Source organism: Chiloscyllium punctatum, chromosome 49, assembly GCF_047496795.1.
Source record: "Chiloscyllium punctatum isolate Juve2018m chromosome 49, sChiPun1.3, whole genome shotgun sequence".
Classification (NCBI taxonomy): domain Eukaryota; kingdom Metazoa; phylum Chordata; class Chondrichthyes; order Orectolobiformes; family Hemiscylliidae; genus Chiloscyllium; species Chiloscyllium punctatum.
Window position 1 is genome coordinate 24,034,460 of NC_092787.1, and position 14,416 is coordinate 24,048,875.

The 14,416-nt window shown below is 40.2% G+C and overlaps 1 protein-coding gene across 2 annotated transcripts in view; it reads right to left on the reverse strand.

Annotated features, from left to right (window-relative positions):
• usp20 (ubiquitin specific peptidase 20) overlaps positions 1 to 14,416 on the reverse strand; it is a 67,609-nt gene that overhangs the window by 12,863 nt on the left and 40,330 nt on the right. For both annotated transcript variants that reach the window (XM_072565881.1, XM_072565882.1), the window contains 6 exons: positions 14,059 to 14,104; positions 6,774 to 6,954; positions 5,561 to 5,687; positions 2,070 to 2,239; positions 1,707 to 1,788; positions 736 to 844 (listed from right to left, as the gene is read on the reverse strand). In XM_072565881.1, coding sequence (XP_072421982.1) covers positions 736 to 844; positions 1,707 to 1,788; positions 2,070 to 2,239; positions 5,561 to 5,687; positions 6,774 to 6,954; positions 14,059 to 14,104 — 715 coding nt within the window. The remainder of the gene's footprint in view (positions 1 to 735; positions 845 to 1,706; positions 1,789 to 2,069; positions 2,240 to 5,560; positions 5,688 to 6,773; positions 6,955 to 14,058; positions 14,105 to 14,416) is intronic.

Consider the following 14,416-nt stretch of genomic DNA (forward strand, 5'->3'; position numbering starts at 1 on the left):
ACAGTCAGCTTGAAAGCTACAAAAAGACTTACTGTTAAGTGGCGTACTCGAAAATGTACTACTTTTGCTGTAATTCAATCCACATACTAATGCTAAAATATTTTTTAATCCATTAGTCTGTTGGTGCAGCAATTTCAAAAGGAAGTTAAAATTCCATTGCATTTCTTTAATTGCAAACTGCTAATCTCCACTGTGCCCCTTGCAGAGACATTTGCATAGTTGGAAAAGAAAAATCAGTGAAACCTACTCAGATGATACCCCAGCTCCACAGCAAGAGTGACATGGCTGGAAGGTTGAATGCAGCTTGTCTGCTTTGGCATAATACACTGTGAGAGACAGTGTATAGAACAGGTCTATTTCTTATTATACAAGATCAGAAAGAGTGTTTAGCAACTGCCCCTTCATTGTCACTGGGTAAAAAGCCTGGAGCTCTCTCCCTGATAGCACTATGGTGCACCAGCATCAGATGAAGTGCAAATGTTCATGGCGGCAGCTCGTCAATCTCTTAATAGGCAATTAGAGATGTAAAACAAAAGGTAATCTTGCCAGTGACACCCACAACCATGAAAGAATTGAAAAACTGGTGCCTCACATCCAGATTTTACTTTAATGAAAGTTACTTAAACATTTAGTAACAATTATGAAATTCAGGTTAAAAAAAAAAATCGAACACCCCTCTTCCCCTCCCCCCACCCCCACCCCACCCCCCTTTAGGATGATACATGGTGGTCTGACCTTTATAAAAGTGTCAACTTCCATTTTCCTCCTTTTAGCAATTGCCTCAATTTCTACTTGGCAAATGGAACAGATGTATAAATGGTTCACAGCAGGGCCACCTCCAAACCTGCCACAATCACAAGACAAAAATAATGAAATACACAACATTGCAATCATCGAACAATGTTGGCAAAGGTTGCCAAATTTATTGAGCCTGCTCCTTTAGTTTGTTAGTCTGGACGACTCTAGTCTTGTTAATCACAATTCTCCAATCTCTGTACTAAGCCCTCAACACTCATCTTTGCAAAATAAGTATCTGTTGTTTTAAATGACCTAAACTGAATCAACTTTTATGATCTACTGAGATACTGCATTCAACATCAGCACATGCTGCTATGTGAATAATATTTTCCAGGCTTCTCTATGAATCAATGCATTTCGACTTCTAAATATTTTGTTTGGAATTTCACAAAGGGCAGATAAGGGAATGATGTCTCCCCATCAATTTATTGTCATTATTTTCAACACTTCAGACCATAATCAATTTTCACTTCTACGCAATACAATCGAAGTGTATCTAGTCTCTCACCATGGCAGAATCACATTATCCAACAGATCAGCTTGGTAAATGGTCACTGGACTTTGCTTATGGCCAATACATTCACCCCAAGAGAGGATGACCAAAATTCACAATACTCCAAATCAGTGTATCATGTTTGACAACTAGATCATGAAAACAATAGATTTATAGCACTTATGTTTGAGAGCTGGATGGCTTCTGCTCAAGCCACCCAAAAGCAGCACAATAGAGGCAAAGGCGTTAACCTTTTGATGACATGTATTCAATTTGTATTGGATCAAGTAATAAAATTGCTGTTGCAAATAAAAATCAAATATCATCAGCACAACTGATTTAAAAAAAAACATGAGTTAAGAAAAAAGCATTTTAAAAACAGTTCATTTCTATTTTCAGGAAACTTTATACTCACCTGTTGTACAAATACTCCCATACATTTTGAGGCAGAATCACCACTAGATCATCAATGTAGTGGTACTTATTTGGTGGAATGCCTGTTAAAAAATAAAAGTTACTGCTTACCTATTCATTGTCATTTTAGAAGCAGAAAACAAAATAATTCAGGAGTCAATCCACAAGTGGAAACTCTGCAAGAGCTCAAAATTACACTAAAACCTTCTGATGTTCATAAGCACATACAAACACTTCTGATTACTTCTGACTTAAGAACATCTGATCTTTATTCATAAGGATGCCTTCTTTCCTGTTATATCCAGGATTGATAAATTCTAGGTTAGTGCAGATGGCAATTCTTCCACTTATCCCACATGCTGACCTCCATGTAAACAGAGGAAGGTGTGGTTGGTGATTGGCCCTGGCTCTGTGAAGGTGTTGAACTTGTTTAGCCACTCTCTCGAGATGTAGAATTGGAGGAGGCTGGGTTCCTTTGCACTGGCCAAAGCTACAACCTTTTGTCTTTCCCGCACTGCCTCTTCACTGCTCTTCCTGCAACATACATTTTGAACAAAATGGTCACTAAGGAAAAAAATGCAATAGAGGAGTACAGCACAAATCGTGAAATCAAAAAGGACAGAAAATATTTCACTATTTCTCAGATAACTCTTGAAATGGGTGTGTGTGACTGGACAATGAAAAAGCCAAAAATATTAACAGCAATACACAGGTGAACAGCAGGATAAATCAGGAAATAAATTTTCCATTAAAAGTTTTGAATATTAGCTTCAAAATTAACAATTTACATAACCAAGTGGCACATATAAAGCAAATAACCGTCTGTCAATCTAAATCATATTTATAGGTCAAAATCATGAAACTCCCTCTCTAACAGAATTGTGGGTCCACCTACAGCACGTGAACTGCAGTTCTGGAAGGTAGCTCACCGCCACCTTCTCAAGCACAACTAGGGATAGGCAACAAATGCTAGCCAAGCCAGTAATGCCCACAACTTCTGAGTAAATAAAAAACATGTTATACACAGCACATAAAGTAGTGTTTATTTATAGAAAATTTAATATGCTTAAAAAAAAATCTGATTCCGGCCATCCTTTAAGACCACAAGACAAAGGAGAAGTAGGCCATATAGTTCATCAAGTCTGCTCCACGATTCAGGGAGATCATACATGATCTGATCACCCTCAACTCTACTTTTCTGCCTTATCCCACAACCCTTGATTCCCTTACTGATTAGGATTCTACCTCAGCCTTGAATATACTTAATACCCCAGCCTTGACAGTTCTCTGTGGTAAAGAGTTCCACAGATTCACCATTCTCTGCAAGAAAGAAAATAAGACTTCATGCATTTTAAATGAGCAACTCCTTATTCTGAGATTATGCTCTGTAATCCTAGACTCTCCCTCAAGGATAAACGACCTCTCTACATCTACTCTGTCAAGCCTAAGAATCCTATATGTTTCAAGGAGGTCTTAGGGTCATAGAGATGTACAGCATGGAAACAGACCCTTCAGTCCAACCCGTCCATGCTGACCAGAAATCCCAACCCAATCAAGTCCCACCTGCCAGCACCCGGCCCATATCCCTCCAAACCCTTCCTATTCATATACCCATCCAAATACCTCTCAAATGTTGCAACTGTACCAGCCTCCACCACATCCTCTGGCAGCTCATTCCATACTCATATCACCCGCTGCGTGAAAAAGTTGCCCCTTAGGTCTCTTTTATATCTTTCCCCTCTCACCCTAAACCTATGCCCTCTAGTTCTGGAATCCCCGACCCCAGGGAAAAGACTTTGTCTATTTATCCTATCCATGCCCCTCATAATTTTGTAAACCTCTATAAGGTCACCCCTCAGCCTTCGACGCTCCAGGGAAAACAGCCCCAGCCTGTTCAGCCTCTCCCTGTAGCTCAGATCCTCCGACCCTGGCAACATCCTTGTAAATCTTTTCTGAACCCTTTCAAATTTCACAACATCTTTCTGATAGGAAGGAGACCTGAATTGCACGCAATATTCCAACAGTGGCCTAACCAATGTCCTGTACATGACAGGCAACATGACCTCCCAACTCCTGTACTCAAATACTCTGACCAATAAAGGAAAGGATACCAAATGCCTTACGAATGCTGGCAAGAAATAAGGCATTTAATTTTGGCCATTTTAGAAGCAAATCCAGAACATAAAAATGGTGTTCAGAAAACATTTTCTGAATGGAGGCAACTATCTACTTGCAGAATTAACCTATCAGATTATAAAGGTACAGGAGGATGAGCCGTGGAAATTTATTCTAGAAGACATGAACACATGCAGAAGTACAGTAAAAACACTGATTATAAAAGGAAAGGGGCAACCTCAAATAGTCAACCTATACATTCCATATACATTAAACAGCTTTTGGATCCCATGTCCCGCCCTTCCCTTTCAAAATCTCTTCTGTCAGAACTGTTAGTTTGCACTTCCTACAATTTCCTTTTCGCCCATGGTACATGCTTGTTGCTTCACTGCCACCAGAATAATGCTTTTGCATTTATTTCATCTATTCATGGAATGTGGACATCATTGGCTCAGCCAATATTTATTACCCACACTTCACTGCTCCTGGAAAAAGGTGGTGGTGATGTTGAGTGGCTTTCTTGAACCACTGCAATTTGTGGGTGTACCCATAATCGTCCAGCATTACAAGGAGGGAATTCCAGGAATATGGCCCAAATGAAGGTGAAAAAAATTGTGGGATGGTGTATGCTTTTGTGGGGACTTGCAGGCAACACTCCCTTGTAGCCATGCAGATTCTGCACAGGCTGAATGGCATTGCTTTATGCTTTCAGAAGCCAGTGCCATGCACAAATCTCAGATGTCCACTCAGCAGAGAAAAAAAATAATTAGGGGAGCTTTGTTTGCAGGAGCATGGAGTTTCCCATGACACTGCTGTCCTTCTACACCTAGGTGGCAGGAGTTACTGGGCCCTAGTGAGTTGCTGAAATGCATCTTGTAGAGACAGTAGCCAGGTTCTGGGTAATCTGGAGGGAGTTACTTTCCACAGAAAGCCCAGCCTCTGACCTGCTCTTGTAGCCACAAGTACTTGCAGCTTTTACATGGCTAGTTCAGTTTGTAGTCAAATTACATCAAAGAAAACATTTTTTTTTCCCAGTTTCCTGGTGACTTTTTTCATTCTGTCTTCCAAGCTGAAACAAGAGCAGTTTTATCTTTTATTGGAGATGGCTACTGGCACGTGAGACTCGAATGTTACTTGTTACTTTTCAACCCAAAGTAAATGCTGCATGATGTTGCCTGTGACACAATACAGTGGGCAGCTGATCGAATGTTTACCAAGTACTGATCTTTATACAGCTTTAAACAAAGTAGGTGGCATGAGGAGAAATCATGCTTGCAAATCTGAACGATTCAAATCTGGACGACTTATACTTCAGAGCTTGTACCTAAAACTTACAGAAAATAAAAATGACATAAATGCATTTAGAGCCTATCTTTATGTGCCAAAAGGCTTACGGCTAATGAAGCACGTTCGAGTATAACCACACATGTGAAGTGGGAAACATATTAGCCAGTGTGTGCAGAGTGAGGTCCAGAATCAGCTATGCAATAATTGAACAGATAATCTGTTTTTACTGGTGTTAGCGAAGGGATAAATATTGGCTAGCAGAGGGGGTGGTGAACAGCTCCTGTCCTTCCTTTAAATGGTCCCATAGGATAATTTATGCTGACTTGAGCTGCAGACAGGATTGTGGTTTAAAACATTTTGTCCAAAAGACCCCTGACAGTGCAGCATTCATGTAACAGAATCAGTAGATTTTAACTTGCACATTTTAGTTGGCATTTTTCAAGTATTCCTCACCTGTAAAAAAGTACATAAGCCTCAGCATTCTGTACTACTGTTTCATGGACCTCTGTGACATACTGATCATCGAACTCGTACCACTGACCATTAATTACATTCTGGCAATAGGCTATGTAGTGACCACCTGTAAAAAGACCAGTTGAGTACAAGTTTGTATTACCACAATCAACTGAAACCGAAAACGACCAAGAATAAACATTTGTGTTTGAATACTTATTTGATCTTTTTTAAAATCTTTAAAGCAGGGTGTCCAAGCTGTAACCTCCAAGCCCTCTCAATATTACCTGGAAGCCAGGTAATTGAGTTAAATTTGGCTTTTGTCTACTCCTGACAATTCATTTTTTTAGTGAGGGGATGCTGCTGAGTTATCCAATTATACAATGACTTGAATTGAGCAAAATGGAAATTTAGTGCATAATAAAATAAAACAAGAATTTTTGAATTAAGAGGAGTAGACTGTGTTTCTTACTCACTGGTTTATCTTGCTTGAGTTTTGTGGGCCTGGAGGTTTGGAAAGGGTTCTTCGTAAGGCTGCTGCTTCAGATGCTGGATAAATCTTAAATCAGAACACCAAAAATCATTATATTAATAAACTAATGAGAATGCAACATGGTGTATGTTCATGTAAGGGTCTATGCCCCAGGAGGTTCAATAGACTCCATTAATGCAGCCATGAAGAAATTAAAGCTTGTACACTCCAGCTTTAAGCATCAATTACTTTATTGCACTCTACATTTTTTCTAAAGATTCTGCAATGTTTTAAAAAGAAATCGAAAAGAGATACAGATTCTAAACATAGGTAAATTACAGATTATTGCATTCTAATTTAAATTGTGCAAATTACTTTGTTTTATTAATTCAAATTATCAGATAATTTATAAATTCTTAAGCAACCTGGGATTCCGAACTAGCTGGAGCCAAATGTGTTCCTTTGAATGATTTGCACTCTAGATCATTCTCAAAATTCACTTTATGCTATTTATTCAACTAAAGGTAGACTGCGTAACAATTAGCTTTTCCACTTTTCACAGAAGTTGAAATGTGGTCTGTTCAATCAGAACTTTACAATATTGGTTCTAAATGAGGGGGACAAATTGCATCTGTTTATCATGACTCTGGGTAATTTTTGAACAATTCAGAATTCCAATATATTAAAAGATAAACACCGGTCTCTTCCATCTGTCACAATGAATTGCATTGTGTTACTTACTGCCTGCAGTTCCATGATGACAAATAACGGACAAAAGATCATAGGTTGTGATTTGAGATGAGCTCTCCTTGGAAAGAAATGGTCGAAGGTCAAGACCTTCCAATGGGAAAGATACGTGGCTATTTACTTTAAAGGAGTACATCACTTCATGGCGAAAGCGTTTCAAGTGAATACAAAGGATCTAGAAATAGAGGCAAAAGATTTAAAGTTAACACTACTTTTCTAAAACTTGACTACAAATCTTGTGTTGACTGCACACTTCCTATCTGCTAACCCTACTTCCTGTTGACAAGACTTCATAGCTCTGGCAACTGTTCCCAACGTAAGTGGCGGTCAACATTTTCCAGTCAGCTTTGTTAGACCAACGATAACAATGTCGTTGCAGGATTTGGCCTGATGATGATACTGTGTGCTGAATTTCTAAAAATCTCCCTAATCTGCTACCATCTTGTATATCAAAAAAAATTACATAGATTAGCTGATTTAGCAACAATTTCCCCTAGTAAATAATTGGATATGACTTCTTACAAAGTAACAATTGCTAGAATCATGCACTTACTCTGAAAATAAAGACCCAAATTAAGTTATTTGGATGCAATGGTAATAGCATTGTTACAACTCAGTTCGGCAGTAAATCATTAACTTGTACAGTCTTCTTATACTCAAGTTTTTATTTACAGAAACAGACATTACATATGGTGCATCGTCTATCTTAGGTTCACTCCTATTTATAGGAGAGAGGTGAATTCTCAGTTACTGCCCACCACCTGCTTAAAACTAAAGATCCAAATAATGTACGATTAAGAAAGATGACATTTTGCTGAATCTTTTCATCTTGCACTTATCAGAGCAATTTGCAAGAATGCTAATTCAAGGGATAAAGCAACACTTAAACTGTATGAAAGGAGAGTTTGGCTACAGACATTGACATGAATAATGCATTAATTAATGATGATTGATAGCTAATTGCCAGGATTTGTTTAAGTTTTAAACCAGCAGGTTGACTCTGATTTTTAAGGGTAGTGCCCTGACTGTCTCATACCTTGAGCTGAAACAGCTTCAAACCACGCATGTGTTCTTTCTATCTGCAAAGAACAGGGTCCTCGGTATTAAGATACAACTTCCAGCATACATAACTTGTGCCATAGTGCAAGCTTCTCAGCATAATTAGCGTCACAGAATCATAGAGCACAGAAACAAGCCCTTCAGATCATCACACCTATGGCAACCAATAAACTCCAAATTATACTTGAGGCAGAAATTCAGGGAGCTAGGATGGAAGCTTAGAGCTAGGACAGAAGCTTAGAGCTAGGACAAGCAGAGTTGTTTTCTCTGGTTTGCTGCCCGTGCCATGTGCTAGTGAGATGAAGAATAGGGAGAGAAAGGAGTTGAACACATGGCTACAGGGATGGTGCAGGAGGGAGGGTTTCAGGTTTTTGGATAATTGGAGCTCTTTCTGGGGTAGGTGGGACCTCTACAAGCAGGATGGTCTTCATCTAAACCAGAAGGATATCAATATCCTAGGTGGGAAATTCGCTAAAGCTATTAAGGTGGATTTAAACTAATACAGCAGGGGGATGGGAATCAAAATTGTAGGACAGATACAGAAGAGGATGAGAGTTGGGAGTTCCCAAATCAAGTATCTGACACTGGCAAGCGAGAACCTGGTTTGAAGTGTGTGTACTTCAACGCGAGGAGCATCCGAAATAAAGTGGGTGAACCGGCAGTGTGGGTTGGTACCTGAGACTTCGATGTTGTAGCCATTACAGAGACATGGATAGAGCAGGGACAGCAATGGCTGTTGCAGGTTCCGGGATTCAGATGTTTCATTAAGAACAGAGAAGATGGTAAAAGAGGGGGAAATTGTGGCATTGTTGATCAGGGACAATATTACAGTTGTAGAAAGGATGTTTGGGGACTCGTTAACTGAGGCAGTATGGGCTGAGGTTAGAAACAGGAAAGGAGAAGTCACCATGCTGGGAGTTTTCTATAGGCCTCCGAATAGTCCCAGAGATGTAGAGGAAAGGATAGAAAAGATGATTCTCGATAGGAGTGAGAGAGGCAAGGTAGTTGTCATGGGGGACTTCAACTATCCAAATATTGACTGGGATCACTACAATACGAGTACTATAGATGGGTCGGTTTTTGTCCAGTGTGTGCAGGAGGGCTTCCTGACACAGTATGTAGACAGGCCTACAAGGGAGGGCTTTTGCCCGAAACGTCGATTTCGAAGCTACTTGGACGCTGCCTGAACTGCTGTGCTCTTCCAGCACCACTAATCCTACAAGGGACGAAGCCACTTTAGATTTAGTACTGGGTATCGAGCCTGGCCAGGTGTTAGATTTGGAAGTAGGTGAGCACTTTGGAGACAGCGATCACAATTCTGTCAGGTTTATTTTAGTGATGGAAAGGGATAGGTGTACTCCGCCGAGCAAGAGTTACAGGTGGGGGAAGGGAAATTACAATGCAATTAGGAAAGATTTAGGAAGCGTAGAATGGGGAAGGAAACTGCAGGGGATGAGCACAATAAAAATGCGGAGCTTATTCAAGGAAAAGCTCCTGTGTGTCCTAGATAAGTATGTACCTGTCAGACAGGGAGGAAGATATAGAACACGTGAGCTGTGGTTTACTAAGGAAGTGGAATCCCTGGTCAAGAAGAAGAAGAAGACTTATGTTAGGACAAAATGGGAAGACTTAGTTAGGGCGCTTGAGGATTACAAGGAAGTCAGGAAAGACCTAAAAAGAGAGCTCAGAAGAGCCAGGAGGGGACATGAGAAGTTGCTGGCAGACAGGATTAGGGTTAACCCTAAGTCTTTCTATAGATATGTCAGGAATAAAAGAATGACGAGAGTTAAATTAGGGCCAATCAAGGATAATAGTGGGAGGTTGTGTGTGGAGTCAGAGGAGATAGGGGAAGCACTAAATAAATATTTTTCGACAGTGCTCACTATAGAAAATGAAAATGTTGGCAAGGAAGATACTGAGATACTTGCATCTAGACTAGAAGAGATTGAGGTTCACAAGGAAGAGGTATTAGAAATACTGCAGAGTGTGAAAATAGACAAGTCCCCTGGGCCGGATGGGATCTATCCTAGGATCCTCTGGGAAGCAAGGGAAGAGATTGCCGAGCCTTTGGCATTGATCTTCAAATCATCATTGTCTACAGGAATAGTGCCTGAGGACTGGAGGATAGCAAATGCGGTTCCCTTGTTCAAAAAGGGTAGTAGAGACAACCCTGGTAATTATAGACTAGTGAGTCTTACTTCAGTTGTTGGTAAAGTGTTGGAAAAGGTTATAAGAGATAGGATTTATAACCATCTAGAAAAGAATAATCTGATCAGGGACAGTCAGCACGGTTTTGTGAAGGGTAGGTCGTGCCTAACGAAGCTTATTGAGTTTTTTGACAAAGTGACCGAACAGGTAGATGAGAGTAAACCGGTTGATGTAGTGTATATGGATTTCAGCAAGGCATTCGATAGGTTCCCACAGTAGACTATTATACAAAATGCGGAGGAATGGGATTGTGGGAGACATAGCAGTTTGGATCAGCAATTGACTTGCTGAAAGAAAACAGAGGGCTGTAGTTGATGGAACATGTTCACCTTGGTGTCCAGTTACTAGCAGCGTACTGCAAGGATTGGTGTTAGGTCCAATGCTGTTCATCATTTTTATAAATGACCTGGATAAGGGCTTAGAAGGGTGGGTTAGTAAATTTGCGGATTACACTAAGGTCGGTGGAGTTGTGGATAGTGACGAAGGATGTAGTAGGTTGCAGAGAGACATAGATAGGATGAAGAGCTGGGCTGAGAGGCAGCAAATGGAGTTTAATGCGGACAGTGTGAGGTGATACACTTTGGCTGGAGTAATCGGAATGCAAAGTACTGGGCTAATGGTAAGAGTCTTGGGAGTACAGATGAGCAGAGATCTCTGTGTCCATGTACACAGATCCCTGAAAGTTGCCACCCAGATTGACAGGGTTGTTAAGAAGGCATACAGTGTTTTGGCCTTTATTAATAGAGGGATCGAGTTCCGGAACCAGGAGGTTATGCTGCAGCTGTACAAAGCTCTGGTACGACCACACTTGGAGTATTGTGTACAGTTCTGGTCACCGCATTATAAGGAGGATGTGGAAGCTTTGGAAAGGGTGCAGAGGAGATTTACTAGGATGTTGCCTGGTATGGAAGGAATGTCTTACAAGGAAAGGCTGAGGGTCTTGAGGCTGTTCTCGTTAGAGAGGAGGAGGTTGAGAGGTGACGTGATAGAGACACAAAAGATAATCAGAGGGTGAGATAGGGTGGACAGGGAGAGCCTTTTTCCAAGTATGGGGATGGGAAACACGAGGGGACACAACTTTAAAGTGAGGGGAGATAGGTATAAGACAGATGTCAGAGGTAGTTTCTTTACTCAGAGAGTAGTAAGGATATGGAATGCTTTGCCTGCATCGGTAGTAGATTCGTCAAGTTTAAGTGCATTTAAGTTATCATTGGACAGGCAAATGGTCGCGCATGGAATAGTGTAGTTGGAATGGGCTTCAGAATAGTATGACAGGACGGCATAACATCGAGGGTCGAAAGGCCTGTACTGCGCTGTAATGTTCTATACTAATCCCATTTATCTGCACTTGGTCCATAGCCTATGCACCGACACTTTCAGTGCCTACCCAAATGCTTCTTAAATATTGCAATAGCATTTAGAACTACCACTCTCTCAGGCAGCACATTTCATATTTCTATCACTCTCATGGTGAATAAAATCTTTTCTGAGATTCCCTAAACCACTTTCTCCTCATCTTAACTTATGCCTTCCTTCTTAGACATTTTAAGGGAAAGCTGGTGGAAGGAATCTGATTATGGCATACAAAACGATGAGAGGCAGAGTCAGGGGAGATTGTGAGAATCTTTTCCTGATGGCAGACCAAAGGTATAGTATCAAGACGACCCTGTTCCTACATTCTACTCTTCGGTTAATGAAGGCAAGCATCTTGTATGCTTTCATCAACCTGTGCTGAAACCTGCAGTGATCCATGAACTTACGCACAAAGGAAACTTTGCTCCTCAGTCCTCCTGAGAGTTCTACCATTCTTTATCTATGTTCTTGCCTTATTAAACCTCCCAAAATGCATCTTCTCAATCAATTCTTTGCAGATAATTCAGAATTATCCAGCAAGCATTGCCCTTGTACAGACTCAAATCCAATGCTGGATACTGTGTACACCAGTACAGAACAGATCATGTCTTGCTATATATTGTCCATACATATGAAAAGGCCACAAAGCAATCACTCTTGTTGCTATAAAGAACTGAGCCCGCTTCAGATCATTCTGGAAAGGTAAGATTCCTCAACAGGTCAAATTTCATGGTTTCTTTATAGTAGCCACACGGGTGCTGTACCAGACTGCTGCCATCAAGCTAAAAGATTGTTCTGCCTATCTCATAAATGATTCATTGTTACGTGACTCTCAGTGCTATGATGCTAGGTACGTGGCACATATGTCTCAAGAGACTTGTGGTGCAGTAATGGGATCTCTATCTCGGGGCTGGAAAGTGCAGACTCAAGTCCCATTTCCCATGGTGTGATTGCCATAGATGTTCAAATAGGTTGCCTGGATTAAAAAAACGCATCTATCCTTGCAATCCCGTCCTAGATGAGTGTACAGCCAATACCACCTCAGAATAATGTAGCAAAACAGGAGTCATTTGGTCCATCGCATTCTTTGGAAGTGTTATCCATGGTATGGCATGGTGGCTCAGTGGTTAGCACCTGTTGCCTCAACGCCAGAGACCTGGGTTTGATTCCAGCCTTGGGCGACTGTCTGGAGCTTGCACATTCTCTGCATCTACATGGGTTTCTACTGGTTTCCTCCCACAATCCAAAGATGTGCAAGTTAGGTGAATTTGGCCATGCTAAACTGCCAATGTCCAGGGATGTGTACATAGGAAAAATCAAGATGTCAGGAACTGTGCAGGGTAGTTCCAGATTCAGAACACTTATTTGGGTGCACAACTGCCTTTTAAAAATTGCACCAGTGCCAGGAACCCTAGAACAGGTTTGGGTGGGTTACTCTTCTGAAGGTCAGTGTGGACTAGTTGGGCTGAAGGGCTTGTTTCCACACTGTAGGGATTCTACGAATTAGTACGACTCTTTTTTTCTTCTTCATGGCATAGCTTACTTCAAATCAACTAATACAATATCCCAATCTATATCAGATCACCTGGCTCAAAGAAGTTTAGGAGGTATTTTGGCAAAATAAGAGGAGAGAAAGGGTCATATTAAATCTTATCAGATAATAAATCAAGATACATTTCTTTTGCAGAGCTCCCAGTTTATTTAAGGGAAGCATTACAGTGACAGCACAACTGTAGGCGCCTCTACATAGGAATGGCACAGATAGGCCTAGGGTGGACACAATGCAGGAATGGAGGAGAACATGTACGAGGAGAGGAAAGATACAAGGTTAACCTGACAGCTAAGCCATACAGCAGATTCAACCTTTAATCTATTTAAAAGTAAATAAAACTAATCGCACTAATTGTTAGTTTCTACGTATTACCATGCAGAGTTTACTCTTTCAGACTTATTGAACCAGTGAGGTACTCCAGAAGCAGAAATTGAAATAGTCACAGTTGATCAGTAAATTTCATTGTTCAATTGAAAACTGGGTCATATTGAGTATTCAAAGAACGAAGCTTATTGTGAAAAGTTGTCAAAATAAAGAATCAATTACATATACACAACCTAAAAAGGAAGCCAGCAATAAAATGTCTAAACAATGAACTTCCTTTCGTTTACAAGGAAACAGTACTAACAACGTATTGTTCACAAATATATAATCATGGTTCAGATATGGTAATGCCAAAACCAAATGCAAGACATGTTAAAGTAATCAATGAAGAAAGCTATTGAAGTAAGCCTCTTTTTGAACTCCGTTATAATTTTCAAAAGATAGAAACTACCAGTGTTGAAGTGCAGAATTGCAAAATACCAATTCACATATAAAATTCTTATTAAAATAATTTGAATTGACCATTAAACTACTGGTGTACAATAACAAATCCGATTAGACGTTGGTCACAGCAATAGGAACTTATACAGTCGAGCTAAAAACAAGAAAAGGGCTTTCCTGAAAACCATTTAACACTCTTTATTCTGGTAACTCACCTGCTTGTTCATAATCGAATATGAAACCACTGTTATGCTTTTGGGTTTTATTTCTCAGGTTAAGACTATAATGTAGTGAACATAAATAACATCTCAAATCTTGGTAGATTGAATGTTTGCCACTTACCTCTGGAAGCTTAAGGACTTTGCAATACTTGACTCCATTCCTTAACCTTTAAATTAAAAAAACATAAGTTTGGTGAACTTAAAACACTATCATCGCGCACACACACCAAACATAAACATAGCTTAATCTAATGCAACCCGTATTAAAGCAACTTAATTCAACCCCCAATCTCGCCAAATCTTACTTTGTAGATAGTTGCACAGACAGGCTAAGAGGTGATATTTAGGGGAATGGGAATAAAAAGTAAGCTGATATTCATAGTTAAATTAAATTCCTGTTTTACTTCAGCCTGTGATTACCCACATCCCAATGAATCAAAGGGAATATATAAGGTCAAAGGTAAAATTTGATCAGCATC